The sequence below is a fragment of the Rhea americana genome, unplaced genomic scaffold (genome assembly GCF_003343005.1).
Source record: "Rhea americana isolate MKP2758 unplaced genomic scaffold, rheAme1 scaffold_21, whole genome shotgun sequence".
Classification (NCBI taxonomy): domain Eukaryota; kingdom Metazoa; phylum Chordata; class Aves; order Rheiformes; family Rheidae; genus Rhea; species Rhea americana.
Window position 1 is genome coordinate 1,193,101 of NW_028186258.1, and position 17,765 is coordinate 1,210,865.

Sequence of the window (17,765 nt, forward strand, 5' to 3'; positions counted from 1 at the left end):
GCAGGAGGATCTCCCGGGTGGAAGAGGAATTCGGGGTTTGTTGCTTGGCCGTTGCTGTTGTCACCGTGCCTCCAAGGGCTCTTTCTGAGCCGAAAGAGAAGCAGGTTTGCTGGAGCAGAGCTCGCGAGCTCCCCTCTGCCCTCCCTGCTCGGATGACGTGCTGGGGCGATGTTGTCGGAGCTGAGATTAAGTTGGGACAAGTGACAGCCTGTGCGTGGGGACGCCGGTGGGGGTCCCCAGGGCCAGGGTTCAGGTGTGCAGCCGGGGAGGCTGGCGGGGTGCTTTGGGTGTGGGTGCCCCCAGGGCGGCCGGGTGCCTGCCTGACGCGAGGTGGCAGCAGGAGCCGGCGCTGGCAGCGGGGCCGGGGCCTGCGGGCGCGGGGAGAAGCCCGCGGAGAAGAGGAGCCTCGCCGGGCTGCCTGGCACAGGCTGTGCCTCCGGGCACCAGTCCGCCCAGCAGCAGCGTTAAAAGGGGCTGTAAGCAGGCGGGAGCGTTCGCGGGCGACTGGCTTGTCTCCGTTGCGACGGCTTTGTCAGGGAAGGCGGCTCGGATCTGCTGGCCGGGGAGACGTTCGAAGGAGCTGAGTGGTGCTCTGGGGCCCAGGGGACCTTGGTTTTTGCAAAGCAGTTAGGAGGAGCCCTCCGGCTTGCAGGTGTTTCTCTGCCCGGGGTGTTGCCTGCATCTGCCCATCTCTGTTCGCTGTCGAACCCGACGCCTGGTATCCTCCGAGCAGCAGGGAAGGCGGATGCGCGACCCAAGGAGCCTCCAAGGAGCTTGCATCTTTGTGGCTTTGTGTTTACGCTAGCTTTTCTCCACCAGCCTGCTGCAGGACGGAGCCTGGGCTGGGAAAGGGGCAAGCGGCCACCTTCGCGCAAGGAGAGAGAAAGAAAATATTAAAATTACGATATTCATGCGTAGGCGGATAATTACGGTGTTTGTCGGCGTGCGGACAATTACGGTATTTACGGGAGGAAGGGGCGCCCTCGCGTAGCAACCGGGAACGCTACATTGTACCGCCGCGAGGGCGGGCGTGTAAACAAGGGCACGTGGGCAGCGGCCGCGGCCAATGGGGCGGCGGGGAGCGGCCGCGGGCGGCCAATGGGAAGAGGGCGGGGGCGGGCCCAGAGCGCGGGGCGGGGCTGGCGCGGTCGGTGCCGGCGGGGTGCGGGGCCTGGGGGGACCCGGGGGGGGGGGCGGCTGGGGGCGGCCCGGACCCTGCCTTGGGGGGGGGAGGCGGGAAGGAGACCCCCAGCCGGGGGGAGGAGGGGCCGGGGGGGGTCCCCCAGGGGATCCCCACCAGTTTGGATGGGGTTTAACTAATTTCCCTTGGATTTGTGGCGAGGAGGGGGAGGAGGGGGAGGAAGGCTCCATCCGGACCCCCTCTGAGCTGAAACACTTTATCCCCCCCCCGGCCCAGGCCGTGCTCCGTGTTTTCAGTACCGGAAGGTGCCGCTGGCGGAGGAGGAGGCCGCGATGGCCCGGCTCAGCCTGCACGAGCTGGCGGACCTCGCCATCGGAATGCCCGAGGTCGGGGCCGTCAACTTCAACGCCCTCCACAGCCTGCTGCACGCCATCCTGCAGCACCTCGACCTGCAGGACGTCGAGATGGAGATGCGGGAGGAGAGCCTGAAACCTCTGCCCGGGCCTCTGCTGGAGAGGGCCCAGTTCTCGGAGAAGGAGAAACCTCTCTATGAGAGCTTGGAGAAGAAGGTGGTCGGGGTGGAGGCCCAGCTCCAGGACATGGGCCAGCAGCTCCAGGAACTGGAGAAGCAGATGACCACCCTGGAGAAGTTGCCTTCTGGGACAGACCTGCTGGAGAGGACCAAGAGCAGCTCACAAGCCACCTCCGTGGTGGCCGACATGTGGCAGATGATGCAGATGAAGAAAAAGATTGAAGCTAACGAGAGCGGCGTCTCCAAGGTAAAAGCTTGCTCAAAACAGAGCTCCAGGAGCCCCTGCTAAGGGGACCCGGGCAGCAAGGCTGTCCAGAAAGCACCAGGGCGAGGGCACTTGTTCCTCCCTAGCTCATGTTTTATCTGCCCTACTCTTATCCCCGCAAGACACTTCTCCTTTTTCTGCGGTCTATGCTGCTGTTTAACTGTCCTTAAAACCCAGCCTAATCCAGACCTCACCAGAGCAGCAGCTCTGTCGACAACTTATCTCTAGGGCTTGGGATGAGCCACCTCCTCCCTCCGGCTCTCCCGCCATGTAGCGTTGGGCTCTGCGTCCCCATCTGACCAAAGGTTTGGGATGTTCGCCTGGGAAGTGCTGGGCAATAACACAGACAGACCAAGTTTTTCTTGAAGCTCTGTTGCAGGTCAATGAGTTGAACACGTGTGTTTTTAAGGAGGAGGCAGGGGAGATTGCTCCTCAGTTGCTCAGGAAATCAGTAAGAGCCTGTGTTATTTAACAAGACTTGAGAGTGCTCCAAAAGTTTTTCCAAGTCTTGAGCCCCCTAAAGATTAAGTTAGCACATGTAGCCGGAGGGAAATGGGGCATTTTGACAGTAGGCAATTTTAGGTTAGAGCTGAACTGTAAGAAGGGGAAATACTGTTTTGAATGCCAGGGGCCCCTGCTTGCTGCCTCTTGCGTGTCTCATGTGCTGAGATTTACCCTGGGGTTGTGAGTTAACTCGTTTTCCAGGCATGACCCAGTGGAAAAGCACAGACAGCAACAGAAAAGCCTGTTAGGTGGTTCTGGTTACATCTCTGGTTGCAGGAATATTGTAAAAGCTTCTCCATGCGAAATACTTCTCTGGCAGCAGTAAAGGAAGACCTTGATTGCTGCTACTGAATTAGAGCTGAGGCCAGAGAAGGACCCGTCCCTGCTCGATGTCTGTCATAGTTTCGGTAACGGGCCCTACTTAAGTTCATCCCTCCTCTCTCCTGCCTAGCAGTGGCCAAGCCTGCCTCCAAGTCCTTGGAGCTATTATGCTCCTTGGTAAACGATCTTTGCAGCAGTGGTGAAATCTGAGATTGCCCAGTGTTGCGAGTTGTGTTGGGCTTTGCTGAGGGAACCGGGTGGAGTTTCAGGGAGGAAGAGCTGGGATCAAAATGCCGCTTCCAGTTGCACCATGTCCTTCCTGTGTTACCTTTAGAGAGTCCTTATGGATTTGATCCAGTTCTTTCTTAAAAGCGCCAAGTGCATGTAGGTCCCATTCATTCCCAGGGGCAGGTTTCTCAGTATCTCTGAAGATTCAGCCCTGGCCACTCTCTCCTTCCCTCCATTTCCCCTGTAACCTACAGGCAGGCAGTGTACCTGGTCCATTTTTGGGGTTATTGAGAGGCTCAGTGAGCACTTGATGGTCCTAATCTCCAAAAAAGAATACCCGTGTGTTGCCGGAGGATCCCCTTTGATATCCAAGGTGGATATTCTCCTAAGGTTGCCCTCTCTGGTGGGTTTCCAATGCCACCACCACCACTGTTGCCCCACCAAGCTGGTGTCACTACTTAGCCCTGGGCTGGTGGTTTCCTCCCTTCCCAGTGGGCCTGTAGCCAAACCCTTTCCTTGTCGAGCTATGTAGGACATGGCATGAGTGTCATGAAGCTACAAATGAGGCCACAAGTGCTCTTTCTCCAGCCTGAGTGTGCTTGCTTGCCTCTGCTGCTTGTGGTACAGTATGAAGAAAATCTACCCCATTTAGGCCCAACTTGGAATGCTGCTATGGGAGGTAGAAGGTGCCATTGAGTGAGTCAGTGGCCCCAGGATGGGGATCAGACAGAGGAAGACAGCTAAGCCTCAGGAAGGGCTCTTGGGTCACAGTTGTGGCCTTGGCCCTGCAGCAGCAGATCAAGACCTTAGCAAAATGCCATGCTATGGGCTGGTATATCTGGAGGAAAACACTGGTGCTGCAGCTGTGCAGAGGTTGTCCCCAAAGCAGAGGACATGACCCCGGGGAGGCCCTGGCATGGAGCAGGCAGCTCTCCACACTTGCCTGGCCTTGGAGCACGTCCATGCTTGATCTCTCCTTGCTTCAGTGGATGCGGTTGCAGAGCTGTCCCCGGCAGGCTGTGTTCGAGGGGGAGGCAGAGTCTCTTTGCCCTTCGGATTAGCTTCCGCAGCCTTGCGTTGCAGCCTGGCACAGGCAGGCAGGTCTGGATTTGTCCCTGCTGATGTGGCTTGTGCAACGGCCCCTGCTGGTGCCCAGCTCCTCCAGGAAGGGTGCTGGTGTCACTGGGAAGCTGCTGTCCTCTCTCCCTGCCATCAGCCATTGAGGATGGGATAAATCCCAGCATCGACCAGCCTTGGCAGAGCCGGTTGGATGCCCCTGTTACCTCCTTGCTTTCTGCAAACAGAAGCAAGGGGGTAAAGGGGCCAGTACTGGGAGAGAGCAATGCTGTTGCCTTCCTCACGCAGCCTAGCTGCCTCCCGAGCGGCCTCGCTGGGCTCATGCCGCCTCCTCTCCCTTCCAGGCCATGGCTCTCTTCCAGGATCTTCTCACCGAGATGAGTGGGGTGAAGGCAAACCAGCTCCATATGGAGGAGGACATCCAAAGGATCAAGGAGCTGCTTGGCTCGGTGAGCCAATGCTGGTGCCTGCGGGATGGGGCTGAGCTGGTTCCTCCGTCCCTATGCCTTTCCGTGTAGCTCCACTACTATGCGTGGCCTAGCCCCACGGGAGCGTTTTGGGAAGGGATGTCCCCCCACGTGAGGATGCTGCAGCAGGAGCCAGAATCACCTCCCCTGCCAGTCTTGGAGGACATGGCTGGGAGGAGAAGCCGGCCCCTGCACTGCCAGGCAGGGAGGACTCGGAGGCTGGTGTCAGCTCGAGCTTGGCCTGAACGCCCCTACCAGGCCTGGGGGAGAGCGTGAGCACTCACCCACCTGGGCTAGCGCTGGAGCCCGTGTCCCTCTGTCCATCGACGCTGACTTACCCTGTGGGATCTGGCACTGCTGGGAGGGGGCAGAGACGGGACTGCTGCCAGTGGTTACCTCCTCACCACCACGTCCTGGTCCAGCTGGGACTGTGCGCGGAGCCCTTCCTGCACGTATTGACCAAAGGGATGTTAATGTATTTTTTTAAAAAATTAAAGCAACATGTGGATGCTGGGAAGGAGGGGAGATAAGGATCTCCCCAGTGTAACACAGCTCCGTTCCCCCAGGCGCATCCTTGTATGATGTCTCTGTTTTGTGCCTGAGTTAATTTGCAGATGTCCCCTTTAAATCCACCTCCCTCTGCTCACCTGTCTTACTTGGCTTCTCTCTCCTTACCTCTGTCCAGGTGACAGCCCAGGATGCCACTGACCAGCTGCGGAGCCTGCTCCACGACCAGGCGAGGCTGGACAGGGACATGGTATGTCCGTGAGCGCGGCTGCGTGGTGGCATGCATCCCTGCGCTGTCACTCGCTTTGCAAACAGGAGCTTCGCTGGTGCCAACAGCTTCCCCTCTTCTGCTTCTCCCTTCCCTGGCTCCTCTGGGAGAGCAATCTCCTGGCATCAGGGTATGATCCTGAATGGAGCTGAGCAACACTGTTGGGGGGTTTGGAGCAGCAGCTGGAGGCAGTTTTTGTCTGCCACACAGCTGTGAAGCTCCTCCCTGCAGGCTAGTGCATGTATTAAATGTTTACATGTGCCAAAAAGCAGCTGGATGCCGTTGCAGGAGACAAATCCAGCTGGGGCTGTGATACACATGTCTCCGGAGCGTTTTGGTGAAGGCTTCGCTAGGCACTTGTCCCGTTCTTCCCCACATGTTGCAGAGACAGGATGCAGGCATAGATGGGTGCAGGACAGCTCTTCTGTTCCTAATTTATGGTTTCAGTGTGTTTTCTGCTTAGAAAAGGCCACATTTAGAGCAGGAGGCACTATTATCCCGCTGAAGGCCTAGCTGCATTGACAAGCCATGATAGCCTGCTCATGGCCAGCAAGCAGCAGATACCTTGGAGGTGACCATGTAACACCCGTGTCCTTCCTTGGCATCAGGCAGGATACCCACTCGCTACCCTGTTATCAGGGGCTCAGTGGTCAGGAGCTGGCATGCTCCAGGGTGCTTGGGAGCGATGCTGGCATCGGCACCACAAGGTACCAGGAACTCTGCGTTTTTCAAATCCCACCTAGGGCTGCTGCTCCTGAAACCCGTGGGTGGAGAAATGGGTCTGATCCAGTGGGTCCGATCCCATTACTAGAGGAAAAAATGGTTTGCCATCATGTAAGATGGATTCAGTAGGGTGTTTTCGGATCTCCTGGAGCACCTACTGGCCTTGGGGTTCTCACGAAATACTCGTGTGCTGCTGAGTTTGGCTCTGTCTGAGCTGGAGCTGAGGGCTCGGCCCAGCACAAGGTGGGAGCTGCCCTCACAGCCAGCGTTGCTGTGGGTTGGAGCCTGCCCGTAACCTTGCTTCCTTTTTCCTTGTGTTTCCAGGAGGTCACAAAGGGCCACTCCTTCCATGGCGAGCACCCTGGAGCGGCTGCCGGGGCCTCGGGAATCCAGCCCAGCCCCAGAGAGGGGACTCCAGGGATGCAGCCTGACACCCTGGGGACACGAGCAGGGATGCCAGGAGCGCCAGCTACCTGGACAGGCCCTTCCACAGAAGGGACGAGGATTTCTGATGCTGGTGCCAGCACCCCAGGGACACAAGCAGGGTCCCCTGGCACTGGGACTACTGTCCTAGGGGGACAGCAAGGGTCTCCTGGCACCCAGGCCACCGTCCCAGGAGCACAACCAGGGTCTCCTGGCACCCAGACCACTGTTCCAGGAGCACAATCAGGGTCCCCAAGCACCCAGACCACCATTCCAGGAGCACAACCAGGGTCTCCTGGCACCCAGGCCACCATCGCAGGAACACAGCTGGGGTCCCTTGGCACTGGGACCACCATCCCAGGGGCACAGGCAGGGTCTCCTGGCACTGGGACCACTGTCTCAGGGACACAACCAGGGTCCCCTGGCACCCAGGCCACCATTGCAGGAACACAGCCGGGGTTCCCTGGCACTGGGACCACCATCCCAGGGGCACAGGCAGGGTCTCCTGGCACTGGGACCACTGTCTCAGGGACACAACCAGGGTCCCCTGGCACCCAGGCCACCATTGCAGGAACACAGCCGGGGTTCCCTGGCACTGGGACCACCATCCCAGGGGCACAGCCAGGGTCTCCTGGCACTGGGACCACTGTCTCAGGAATACAGCCGGGGTCTCCTGGCTCTGGGGCCACCATTGCAGGAACAGAGCCGGGGTTCTCTGGCACTGGGACCACCATCCCAGGGGCACAGCCAGGGTCCCCTGGCACCCAGGCCACCACCGCAGGAACACAGCCGGGGTCTCCTGGCTCTGGGGCCACCATACCAGGGACACAGCCAGCACCACCAGGGGTCCAAGCAGGAGGTGCAGACATTCAGCCAAGACCCTTTGGCAGCAGACCCAGCCTTTCTGACACTCAGAGGATCCCCGCTGAAGCCAGACTTGGTGCTCCAGGAGCACAGACTGATGCTGTGAGCCCTGAGGAGGGCCGTGAGGCTTTGCCCAGCACGCAGCGTGCCCCAGCAGGCTTCCCTACAACCCAGCATGGCCCTCCAACAGCAGACTCTACTGCAGCAGCCCGCCAGCCTGAGATCCCCTCCGGCACAGGTGCCAGGACCACGTCCTCTTTGCAAGAGAGGGACATGCTGGCCATGCTCAGGGAGTCTGCAGGCTTGCCCGGTGCCTCTGACCGCCGCATGGAGCTGGAGGAGGCTCTCCACCAGGTCGAGCAGCTTGGCAGCCTCTACGCAGCCTTGAAGGAGCAGGTGGCCCAGTTGGAGCTGACCAAGTGCGACCGAGCCGAGCTTGAGAAGTTGCATCTGCTCTTCATGGAGGCAGGTAGGGAGCCCTCCTGGGGCCGGGCAGTGAGGGACACATGAGGCAGGTCGGACGTGGTGGGGAGCCTGTGCCCTAGTGCCTTGATGTCCTATTTGGCTGCAATCCTGGGGAGGAGCAGGGCTCTTTGCAAACATGGAGGTTTGGGGCAGCTCTCTGGCAGGCGGCAGATGCCCATCTCCTGGGCTCTGCCTAGGGCCGTGATTCCCCCACTGAGCCTTTGCTCTCATTGGGATTGTTTTAACGCATGGTACCTCTGAGTCCTCACCCCAAAGTAATCCCCCAGTTTGAACAATGTCTGTACTTACTGGGATTGGTGGAATGAACTGAGGAGCTGGCAGGGGAATTCCTCCCACGGTGGCTCGGAAATCCTGAGTGTATCGTGTAGTCAGAGGTTACTCGCACTCAGAGGCTGACTCTGAGTGAAACCCTCTCAACAGTGACACCTTCCCTTGGGTCAATCTCTCTAGACCAGAAGAGCAGCCCACGCATCCTGGATGACCTCCTAGGCCAGGTGGCTTCTCTGCAGACCGTGGCCAGTGACCTGCAAGGTGAAAAGGCAAAGGTGAGGGGACAATGATGCCACTGCCAACCCTGTCCGCTCAGCTGTGAGCATTCCCCAGAGTGGGGATGTCAGTCATGATGGTGGAAGGCCTGGCTGTGGCAGGGCAGGTGAGCAGATAGTTGGAAGGAAGTTCAGACCTAGATTGTGGAGGTTTCTAAGGGATGGAAACCACTCTGAGTCGTTTCTGTGGGGCTGGCAGTGGCCATGGCCCTTAAAGCAGGGAGCTGAGTGCAGGACTGCTGCACACAGGAGAAGGTGGCAATCAGGCCCCGAGAAGACCATGGTGATATCCGTTGGTGCCAGCACTGCTTGAGGCCTTGGACAGGGGAGGGAGGAGGATGGGCAGGGAGGGGGCACCCAAACCACCATCACAGGGAACATGGGCTCAGCACCTTGACTCTGCACCCTAACACTGTTCCCAGATCAAACAGCTGCAGAACATCATCGAAAGGATGGCAGTGGCAGGAGCAGACCAGAAGGCAGAGGGCACCAATCAGATAAACCTGCAGTTAGGTTGTCTCAGGTAAAAGAAAGCCAGAGGTTCCCTGTACCCTGCCCTTGACTTGCCCTTGGGCCTGGAAGGGAGCCCTGGGCACAAGGGAGGTGGGTGAGCTGGACCCTGAAGTGGCAGGTGCTGCCTGGGTGCTGGCTGGGCTCTGGGTGCTCAGGGGTGCCAGAGCTGCAGGTTGTGGCTGGGCTGGTGGAGCCGCACTGCTCTGGGCTCAGGGTGGGTATCTCTGTCCCCTTATCTGACATGACCTGGCTCATCACCCGTGTTGTGTCACTGGCTAGGTCCATGGTGCAAGAGATAGAGAAGGAGCTGAAGGAGCTGAGAGAGAAGCAGGATGGGGCCAAAGCCAAACTGGAGCAGTCAGTGACTGATGTGGCTGACCATCTGCAGGAGCAGGTTGGGGGACGAGGAGGCTGTGTTCCCATCAGCGTCTCAGCATCCTCCCACATCCTTGTTTCAACCCACTAGACTGCTCTGTCTGCCACTGGCACTGGGTCAGCAGCAGCCGGGCTCATTGGCCGCCTCCGTCCCATCTCAAAGCCAATTCCCTCTCCCCTTGCTCCAGCTGGACAAGCTGAGGTCTGTCATGGAGAACATGATGGCCTCGTCTTCAGCCTTGCTGTCGATGAGTGTGCCAGCGAACCCGGAGTTGAGGCAAGAGGAGGCGCAGGCCACGTGCCCGGCCTGCAGCCTGGATGTCAGCGAGCAGGTCAGGCAGCTCTTCCAGCGCTACGAGCAGCTCCAGCACTTGGTTGACTCCTTCATGGCACGGCAGGCAGAGATCAAGGCAGCGAGGCAGCTGCCAGCAAGGAGCCAGGTAGGGATATGCCAGCAGGGAGTAGCAGATGGCTTGGAAGGGGATGCCAGGTGCCTTGGGCAGCGTTGATCTTTTTTTTTGTTTTTCCATGGGGGAGCTGCTCACTGCTCCCCAAGCTGCTTCACATCTGGGTGTTTGTCACTGAAGCCTCAGGTCAAATGTCCTGGTGTCACCAATTGCTCATGGTCAGAGGCTGAGAAATGTAGGTCTGGTCCAAACTGCACCTCCAGGAGCATCAGGCTCCAGCCGTGCCACCCATTGCGCCATGCAGATGCGCCAGTGCCATGCTGACCATCCTAGTCTTAGGCTAGTGTGGATGCTACATGGGCTAAGCTGGATACTGGCATCCTCTTCCTCCACAGTTCCTTACAGATTTCAGTGCCTCGGGCCCCCAGCTGGTGACCCAGAGACAAAAATCCTCCCTTGAGCTGATTTCTAAGGAGCCATGATCCGGAGGCATTTGTGTTTGGGTGGCAGGAGAAGTTGCAGGGAGAACAACACTCCCATTCAGGCTGCTAAAGTCTTTGCCATGGGGGTGACGTTGGCAGCACGTTCTGTGCCTCGGTGTGACCCATGTCCACAGCTCCAGGCAGACAGGGAAGCACCTGGCCTGGTGGTCACTGGGTTGGAAGCCATGGAGTGAGTGGTGCCTGTACTAAATGTTAGGTGATTTGTAGGGATCAGACCCTCTGCCCCATGTCAGGCCTGCCTGGTTCTCCCTGTGCGGCAGCGAGGAACCTGTCACACAGCACTGCGTTGTTGTCTCCCTCCATGAAGCAGGATGAGGTACTTCTGAAGCATATCCAGGCCACCATTCTGCAGGTGCAAGAGGATTGTGAGAAGCTTAACTCTATCACAGGGGATCTCGTGGATGACCATCGCCAGAAGCAGAAAGATATTGAGGTGGGTGGTATCAGCCCCCTCTAGACAGGAGCATCTTCCAGACAGACCCTAGGCCCTCTAATGCCATGGCTGGGCTTTATCTTTGTGTGTCTTCCGTGTTTAAAGGCTCTGTTCCAGTCTCTGGAGAAGTTGGAAAAGGAGAAAGCAGACAAGGAGGATTTGGTGACAGAAATCAATGAGGTAAGATGTCAAAAGGACCTAGTGCCAGTCAAGGTGGTCATAGGCACTATGACAAATGCACCTGGTCCCTTGGGTGCTCAGCATGGAGGCTACATGGAGAGGAGGCAGGGGAGGGGGTTTCCAGACCTTCTTCAGGTCCCTCGCTAAGTCGCTTCACTGTGCCGTGCCTCCCTTGGGTAGGCAGTGGTGGCACTAACCCCGCAGAGGAGGAGCAGTGAGTCGGCCCGTGTGCCTGTGGCATGTTTGGACTCACCACTATCCACAGCACTTTGGAGTGCCCTAGGGCAGGGCCAGCCCTGCGAGGAAAAGGTGGAAGAGGGAAAGGCTGGGACACACCATTCTCTGCCAGGCACTGCAATTCTGCACTTTCCTTTTTGCCTCAGTGCCTTCTCCATTGCTCTCCTTTCTTTCCTCTTTGCTAGAAAGCAGATAAAGTTGCCCTGGCTGGCAAAGTCAATCGCATTCAGTTTGATGCAACCATGGAGCACCTGAATAAAATGATTCAGGACATGCTGGACAGAATCACGGGTCAGGAGCAGGACTGGCAACAGATCCAGCAAAAGCTCGTTGAAGAGATGGACTCCAAGGTAAAGCGGGGCTGAGGGGCAGCCTCCTGCCAGCCCTTGCAGAGGAAAAACCTCTACTGGGTTTGTACCAGGGCCACATGCTGTTTCTACCAGAAGTGCTGGTGCCTTTGTGCACGACCTGGTTCCCATTTTCCTGCCCTTGTAAGCAGATGGACTACTCTCAACCTTGCCTCCTATTCTACCACATCCCTTTGCTTTGGGATTTGCACCATGCAGAGCCAGAATGCTTTTTCCTGCAATGTGCCCTCCTGCTAGCTTTTTTGGAGGTATCTGTTCTGCCTCAAAAAGCTGTTAACCCCATTAGCGAGAGGCTAGAAGGGCTTCCCGCAGAAGAAAAGGCACCAGCAGCTCACTTGGTTGCCTTTCACCCCCTGTAGACCCCTCTACAAATTGTCTGGGGGGCGTCCCAGTGTCCCACTCATGCAGGTCCCTGCTTCCACCACACTGGCTGCACTCAACCACGTTGGTAGGGCCAACACCAAGCAAGCCCAGGGGAATAACTTGGTTCATCGGCTGCACGAGGCGGGTTCCTCCAGGGCCTTGCAGCCTCGTCCACAAGAACAGAGCACCATACCTCAGGGCTCTGCGGCAACCACCCACTTGCAGCTCCCTTCCCGATCCCTCCAAAGCCTTGGGGGCTGTGGCAGTGCAGCCAGCAGTGCAGGTTGTGGGCGGCTCACTGAGGTCCTGTCCTGTCCACAGCTGGACCGCCTGGAGCTGACGCCGTTCCGCCAGCGGCTGGAGGAGCGCTGGAAGAACCTCCTGAAGCAGCTCCAGGAGAAGGCGCCGCGGCTGGAGGCTGATGATGCAGCTGGAATTAGGAAGTACGTATACTGGGAGCGGGGCCGAGGGGTGCTTGCAACAGCAGGTTGCCTCCAGTGCTCACCGCAAGCTCCTGCAGTGGCCATGCTGCGGTCGAGGCTCAGCTGCCCCTGGACCCACCTTGCTGGAGCCCTTTGGCTGGCCTGGGCAGGGGCTGAGCTGCTGGGACAGGATCCCGGGCAGGCTGAAACCCCCACTGGCTTGCTGCTCCCCAGCCTTGAACTCACTAGATTAAAGCGAGCGAGCTCACGCCCATGCGCGTTTCATCCCTGCCTTGGACCGTGTCCCCAGGGGTTTGTTCCACCCTGGAGCTGAACCAATTTAATGAGTTTAATGCAATAATGATGCTAACGTAATGGCTGGGCCTTCCTTGCTCTGGCTCATCTTCTCAAACCAGTAGCGAGCAACAGGTTCCCAGTTGTTTTAGCATAATGCTCACGCCCTCAGTTTTAAGGAAAAAGGCCTGCAGCTATCGCAGTGTTGCAGCAGCGGCATTAAAGGATTACAGCCTCCTGCGGAGGTGGTGTGCATTGGCGCGGCTGCTGTTGAAGCAAGGACATGAGAACGGGCACTGTTTTGCTGCACAGCACTGGCTGTGCCGTGAGGGGCATCTCCGGCACCCTGCAGGGCAGTCCTCTCCCAAGCCAAAATTGTGGCATGGGTGCAAAGGCTTTCTCGGGTGAGGATGAGGGCGAAGGAAGGCCGTTCGCTCCCCCAGGCAGGGATGCAATCCACAGCGGTGCGGAGCTCGGTTGTGATGTGCCCTCCTGGAAACATGCAGGGTGTAATTAATGCCGCTGCGGTGTAGAAATCAGCGTGAGGCCCGGGACGGAGAGCAGGTGTGAGCGCGTGTGCGTTGCGTGCCGTGCTCTGCCGGGGGCTCTCCGTGGCGGCCGTGCTCCCAACACGTGCGTATGGGTGCAGCACGGCCGGAGGCACCGAGGCGAGCAGCTGGCTGAGCCCCCAGGGCAGCCGTGGAAAAACTCATTGTGTAAGTGTAGCGATGAAATCCCGAGCAGCAGTAAGCCTGGTTTGGAGGGGAGAGAGCCCAGACACTGCGGTGCTCGGCTGAGAGAGGCGGAGGCTTTGCTGCTGCTTGAGAGCAAGAGCAAAACTGCACGGTGCAATCACAAAGGGAAAGATGGACTCAAAGTTTGTGCCTTTCTTGCCCTGTTTTGTTGCATGCTGCAGAAAAGCAGCCCTTAAGCTGCCATGCTGCCTCAGTTTACCCCATTAGCTGCAACCCGAGTCACTCAGAGATGTGCTAGTGCTTGCAGATGCTTTGAGACCTGAGGAGAAGAGTTCTGGAGCTCAAGGCAACCCCCCGGAGGGGGGTGGGGGGTTGATCGGGGTTTGCCTCTGCCAGCAATGCCGTGCTGTTCCCACAGTGCAAGGTGGGGAGAGGGAGCCGTGGGGCATGTCCACGCAGGGACGGCGTAGAGACGCCAACCGGCCGGTCCTGCTGAGCCCTGCTTGCTGGATCCGGCCCGCCAGCCTGGCGAGGCGCGGGGCTTAGGCAAGGCGCAGATAGGATCCGACCGCCCCGAGCCCTCTTCCCCGGCCCACGCACGGGCACGTTGCCTGTACGCTGGCTGTCGCCGAGCCTCCCCGAGAAGAGGAGGGCAGGAACTGAAGCAAACGGCCCTGATGGTGGTCACGTCTCCTGCAGCGTTAGCAACCGAACCGCGGCTGCATCCTCATCGTGAAATGATGGGGCAGCTGCAGAGGTGCCGCTCGCCTGCTCCTTGCCAGCCTGACCCCGCTCCCCCTCGGCTCAGGATGAAGGTGCCGGGTGTCTTTGCACATCCCCCCGACAAATTCCATCAGTTTTTTCAGGTGACAAAAGCTGTTCCGAGCCTCTGGGCACAGGGCTTGTCCCCTGCTGCCCTTCAGGCATGGAGCGCTGCAGCCTGCTCCACAGTAAGCCCCAGCCTGGTTCCCAGGCACGTTACCAGCAGGATCGGAGCCAGCTGCCTGTGTGCAAGTGTTGCACGGGGTGATTAACAGGGATGAGGCTGCGAGGGAGGTCTCATCCCTCCGCACTGGGCTCAGAATAGGCAGGAGGTGCGAGGCTGGCGAGGTGCCGGGGTGCCGCGCGGGCAGCAGGGTGCTGTGCTCCCCGGCAGCGTCAGGGTGCTGTGAGGGATGGGGGAAGGAAGTTGTCTGGGGGGTGTAAATCCCAGGCCGGAGCTGTGCGTTTACACCAGCCGGGAGTCTGTCTGTCCCCGCGTTTGCCCCCGTGCGAGGAACACGCGGTGGCACGACGGGGCCCAGCAAGAGCTGCAGCAAATCGCTCCTTCCATCCACGTCAGTCCCAATAGCTGCTGGTTTCCCAGCAATGGGGTGTTGCAGGTGCCCGCAGCAGCTGTTTCCCACAGCTGTGGGGTTCTTGAGGGTGTTCCCCCTGCCTCGTGGATTCTTGGGTGCCTAATACGAGGTTGAGCTTTCCCCAAGAATAACCTCTTGCCCCCATCCTACCACCTTGATTTGCAAAGCTTGTAGCACCTCAGTGCCTTAGGGTCCTCTCGCCTTGGTCAAATGGGGCTGAAATTAGCTGGCTCGGTCAGAGGGTGGAGGGAGGGAGAGACCGTTGGCTGGGTCTCTGCGGGAAGCCAGGCTCAAAACCCAACGGTTACACGAGCCAAGGCCACAGCTCTCGAGAAACTTTGCTCCTGCCTCTGAGCCCCTTTCTATGCTGTCTCTGTGCTAGCAGGGCTCGATCCCGCTTGCCAGGAGCTCACCAAGCCGTTTTCTCCTCCGCAGGCAGCTGCTGGCTCATTTCCACTGTGTGTCCTGCGACAGGTCCCTCAACGTGCTGGTGCCTAGCCCGTGAGTACCCCTGGAAGCGCAGGGACCAGGCGAGTGATGGGGAGAGATGTGCATGGATGAGTGCCAGATGCCTGGGTTAGGGTATCTCCTGCTGTCTCGTCCCCGCTCAGCCTTGCTGGACTTGCTGGAATAAGGTGTCTGGGCCAGGCTGAGGGGGGGCTGAACAGGCAGGAGCATCGCTGGGATGGCAGAATGGGCAGGAGCTGCTACGAGCCGGGTTTCAAGCCTGCAGGTTTCCAGCCACCCCCTTCCTTGGCACACAGAGCTCCCACCACAGCTCGCTCGACTCCGCGGGGAGCAGAGCGGCCGGTGCTGACCTCCACCGCGGAGGCAGCGGCCGGGTGGGAGAGCCCGGGCGGACAGACGCTGCCGCGGCCTGGGAACCGGGTCCTTTCCAAGGAGGGGGCCGGGGTCTCTCTCTGCCGGTGCTGAGCCCTAGAGCGGGTTGTTCCTCAGCCGACGTGGGGCTCCTGCGCTCCGCAGGCACGTCCTGGCCATCCCGTCCATGCCGGCGTTACCCTCGCGCCACTCGGTGCGTCCCCACACCGTCTTCGAGCTGGAGCAGATACGGCAGCACGGCCGCAGGTAGGGGCAGGGGCAGTGGGGCGGGCGTGGGGAAAGGGCGCCCGTCCCCGTGCCCCGGGTGCAGCCAGCCGGGGTGCGGCGCGGCCCGTGCCCATCTCCTCGGGCCGCGGGGGTTCACGGGGGCCACGAGCGCTGCCCCCCCTGCCCTTACCCCGCTGGGTGCTTGCCCAAGTCATCGGGGTGGTGCTAGAGCCCTGCTCCCGGGCGTCCCCCTGCACCCCGCCTGGCCCAATTCTCCGGCTCAAGGGCACCGAAGCTGCGTGTGATGAGTTGCGTCCGGTCTCAACCTGACCCCAGCTGCCCCAGCCTGGGGCAGGAGGTGCCTCTTGTGAAACGAGTCCCCCAGATTAAGAACTACGCCGCGCTGCAGAGGCAGCTCCACTCCCCCGGCCTCGTGTCTCCTGTGCGGGCAACGGGGGGACCTGCTGCGTCCGGGCGGGTGGATCCCACCGGTGCCCCCGCTGCCGCTGCGGCTCCCCCGCGGCTCGGTCCCCATCACCCCCCGCCCTGGCCACGCAGTCACGGCTCTTCCTTCCCCCCAGCCTGCGCTCGGGCCCGGCCGGGCCTCACTCGCCCCTCGACGCTCTCCTGCTGGAGCGGGGCACGCGGAGCCTGCGCTGCGCCCACGACCAGATGACCAGGGACATGGAGAAAGTGCAGCTCCACTACGGCGGCAGCGCGAGAGCCAGCCCCGAAACGATCAGGGACCTGCTGCAGCTGCCGTGCCTCGGCCCCGCGCACCGACGGTAGGAGGGCGGCCCCGAGAGGGACGTACCCGCCGTGGGAAAAGCACCCCTGGGGTTCTGCCTGCGGGCGCTGAGCCCCGCCGTGCCCCGTCCCACAGCGAGCGGGCGGCCGAGTGCGGGTACCTGAGCGTGCCGCGGCGCTGCGGGGGCCGGCACACCCTCACCCACCCGCTGCAGCGCTGCGCCCGCCTCCAGCACCTCGCGCGCTGCGTCCCGGCGCAGCTCGAGGCCGGCCCCGTGCTCACGCTGATGAAGGTAGGGTCTGGCGACTGGCGGGGGGGGGGGTCCGGCACGTTCCCACTGCGCGGTCGTACCGGGGAGACGCCGGGGCAGCCCCCGCTCTGGCAGAGTACCGAAACACTGGCTGTTTCGACTCTGTCCTTAAAGCTTTTGGGGCCGGGCTGATGCTCCCCATTCAAGGTCCATCCAGGGCACCGAGACACGCACGTGTGCTGAGTTGTGTCTGGTCTCAGCCAGACGTCCACATGAAAGCAGCCCGTGCCCTTTCGGACGGGACGCAGAGGAGCCCGGCGGGGCACGCAGCGCGGAGCCTGGGCTCGGCTCAGCCCAGCCCGGCCCGGGGAGGCGCTCGTGAGGGGCCGGATCCCCGCTCTCGGTGCTCGACCGGCCGGGCGCGTTCCCTAACGCAGCACCTGCTCCGTGTCACCGATTCCTGCACCCTGCTCGTTGCACAGGCCGGGTCGTTAGCACCACGGAGATTAAGGCTTGTTTGGGGGTGCCCAGGAGTTTCTGTCGCCTTCCTGAGGCTGTGGAGCAGAGAGAGAATTTCTCGATGGCAGCTCTGCCTGGAGCAGTAACCGTGGCACGGCAAAGCCCGGCTTCCCCGTCCCTCAGGATGGAGCTGCTGCCAGATCTGCCGAGCGGCGGGTGGGAAATGGGATGGTGCTTCCGTCCCCCTGCACGAGCTGGAGGCTGTTTTTGCCTTCCTGCTGGCCAGCAGGCCCCCTGGCTCGGCCACGTCTCCTCCGCTGGGCCACCGAGGGGATCTGGGGGGGGGGGAAGTACCGAGGTGTCCTAAAATTAGCCTCCTGCAATCCGCCCCGCCGCTGGGAGGGGACCTGGCGAGCCGGGAGCCCTCCCGCAGCCGGGAGCACCCAGCATCGCCTCGGAGCCCGGCGCCGCGGGGCCCCGGCTGACACGGGAGCATTCGAGGGAGGGCACCGGGAAACCCCCGCTCCGCCCGGCGCCACCGCTCTCGGCTCCTCGGCGCCCCGGAAAACCAGCCGGGTGCTTCGAGCCGGGTTTGCGGAGCCGGGGCTGGCGCCGCTGTGCGTTTCCCGTTGCAGCACGACGAGGTGGAGCTCTTGGGCCAGGACGGCCACGTCTACAAGGGCCGGAGGGAGACGCGGCTGCCCGCCATCGCGGGGAAGGACGGTGAGGCCGGCGGCGGGTTTTGGGGACGGAGCCGGCGGG

The 17,765-nt window shown here is 60.6% G+C and overlaps 1 protein-coding gene across 1 annotated transcript in view; it reads left to right on the plus strand.

Annotated features, from left to right (window-relative positions):
• Positions 1-1,314: 1,314 nt before the first annotated feature.
• Positions 1,315-17,765, plus strand: part of QRICH2 (glutamine rich 2) — an 18,278-nt gene continuing 1,827 nt past the window's right edge. The window contains exons 1-17 of the mRNA XM_085304768.1: positions 1,315-1,920; positions 4,413-4,517; positions 5,221-5,292; positions 6,358-7,789; positions 8,257-8,351; positions 8,774-8,874; positions 9,144-9,258; positions 9,428-9,679; positions 10,457-10,582; positions 10,688-10,762; positions 11,185-11,349; positions 12,052-12,173; positions 14,935-15,000; positions 15,484-15,585; positions 16,128-16,331; positions 16,430-16,586; positions 17,639-17,760. Of these exons, the coding sequence (XP_085160894.1) occupies positions 1,474-1,920; positions 4,413-4,517; positions 5,221-5,292; positions 6,358-7,789; positions 8,257-8,351; positions 8,774-8,874; positions 9,144-9,258; positions 9,428-9,679; positions 10,457-10,582; positions 10,688-10,762; positions 11,185-11,349; positions 12,052-12,173; positions 14,935-15,000; positions 15,484-15,585; positions 16,128-16,331; positions 16,430-16,586; positions 17,639-17,760 (3,758 nt within the window). The 5' untranslated portion in view covers positions 1,315-1,473. The remainder of the gene's footprint in view (positions 1,921-4,412; positions 4,518-5,220; positions 5,293-6,357; positions 7,790-8,256; positions 8,352-8,773; positions 8,875-9,143; positions 9,259-9,427; positions 9,680-10,456; positions 10,583-10,687; positions 10,763-11,184; positions 11,350-12,051; positions 12,174-14,934; positions 15,001-15,483; positions 15,586-16,127; positions 16,332-16,429; positions 16,587-17,638; positions 17,761-17,765) is intronic.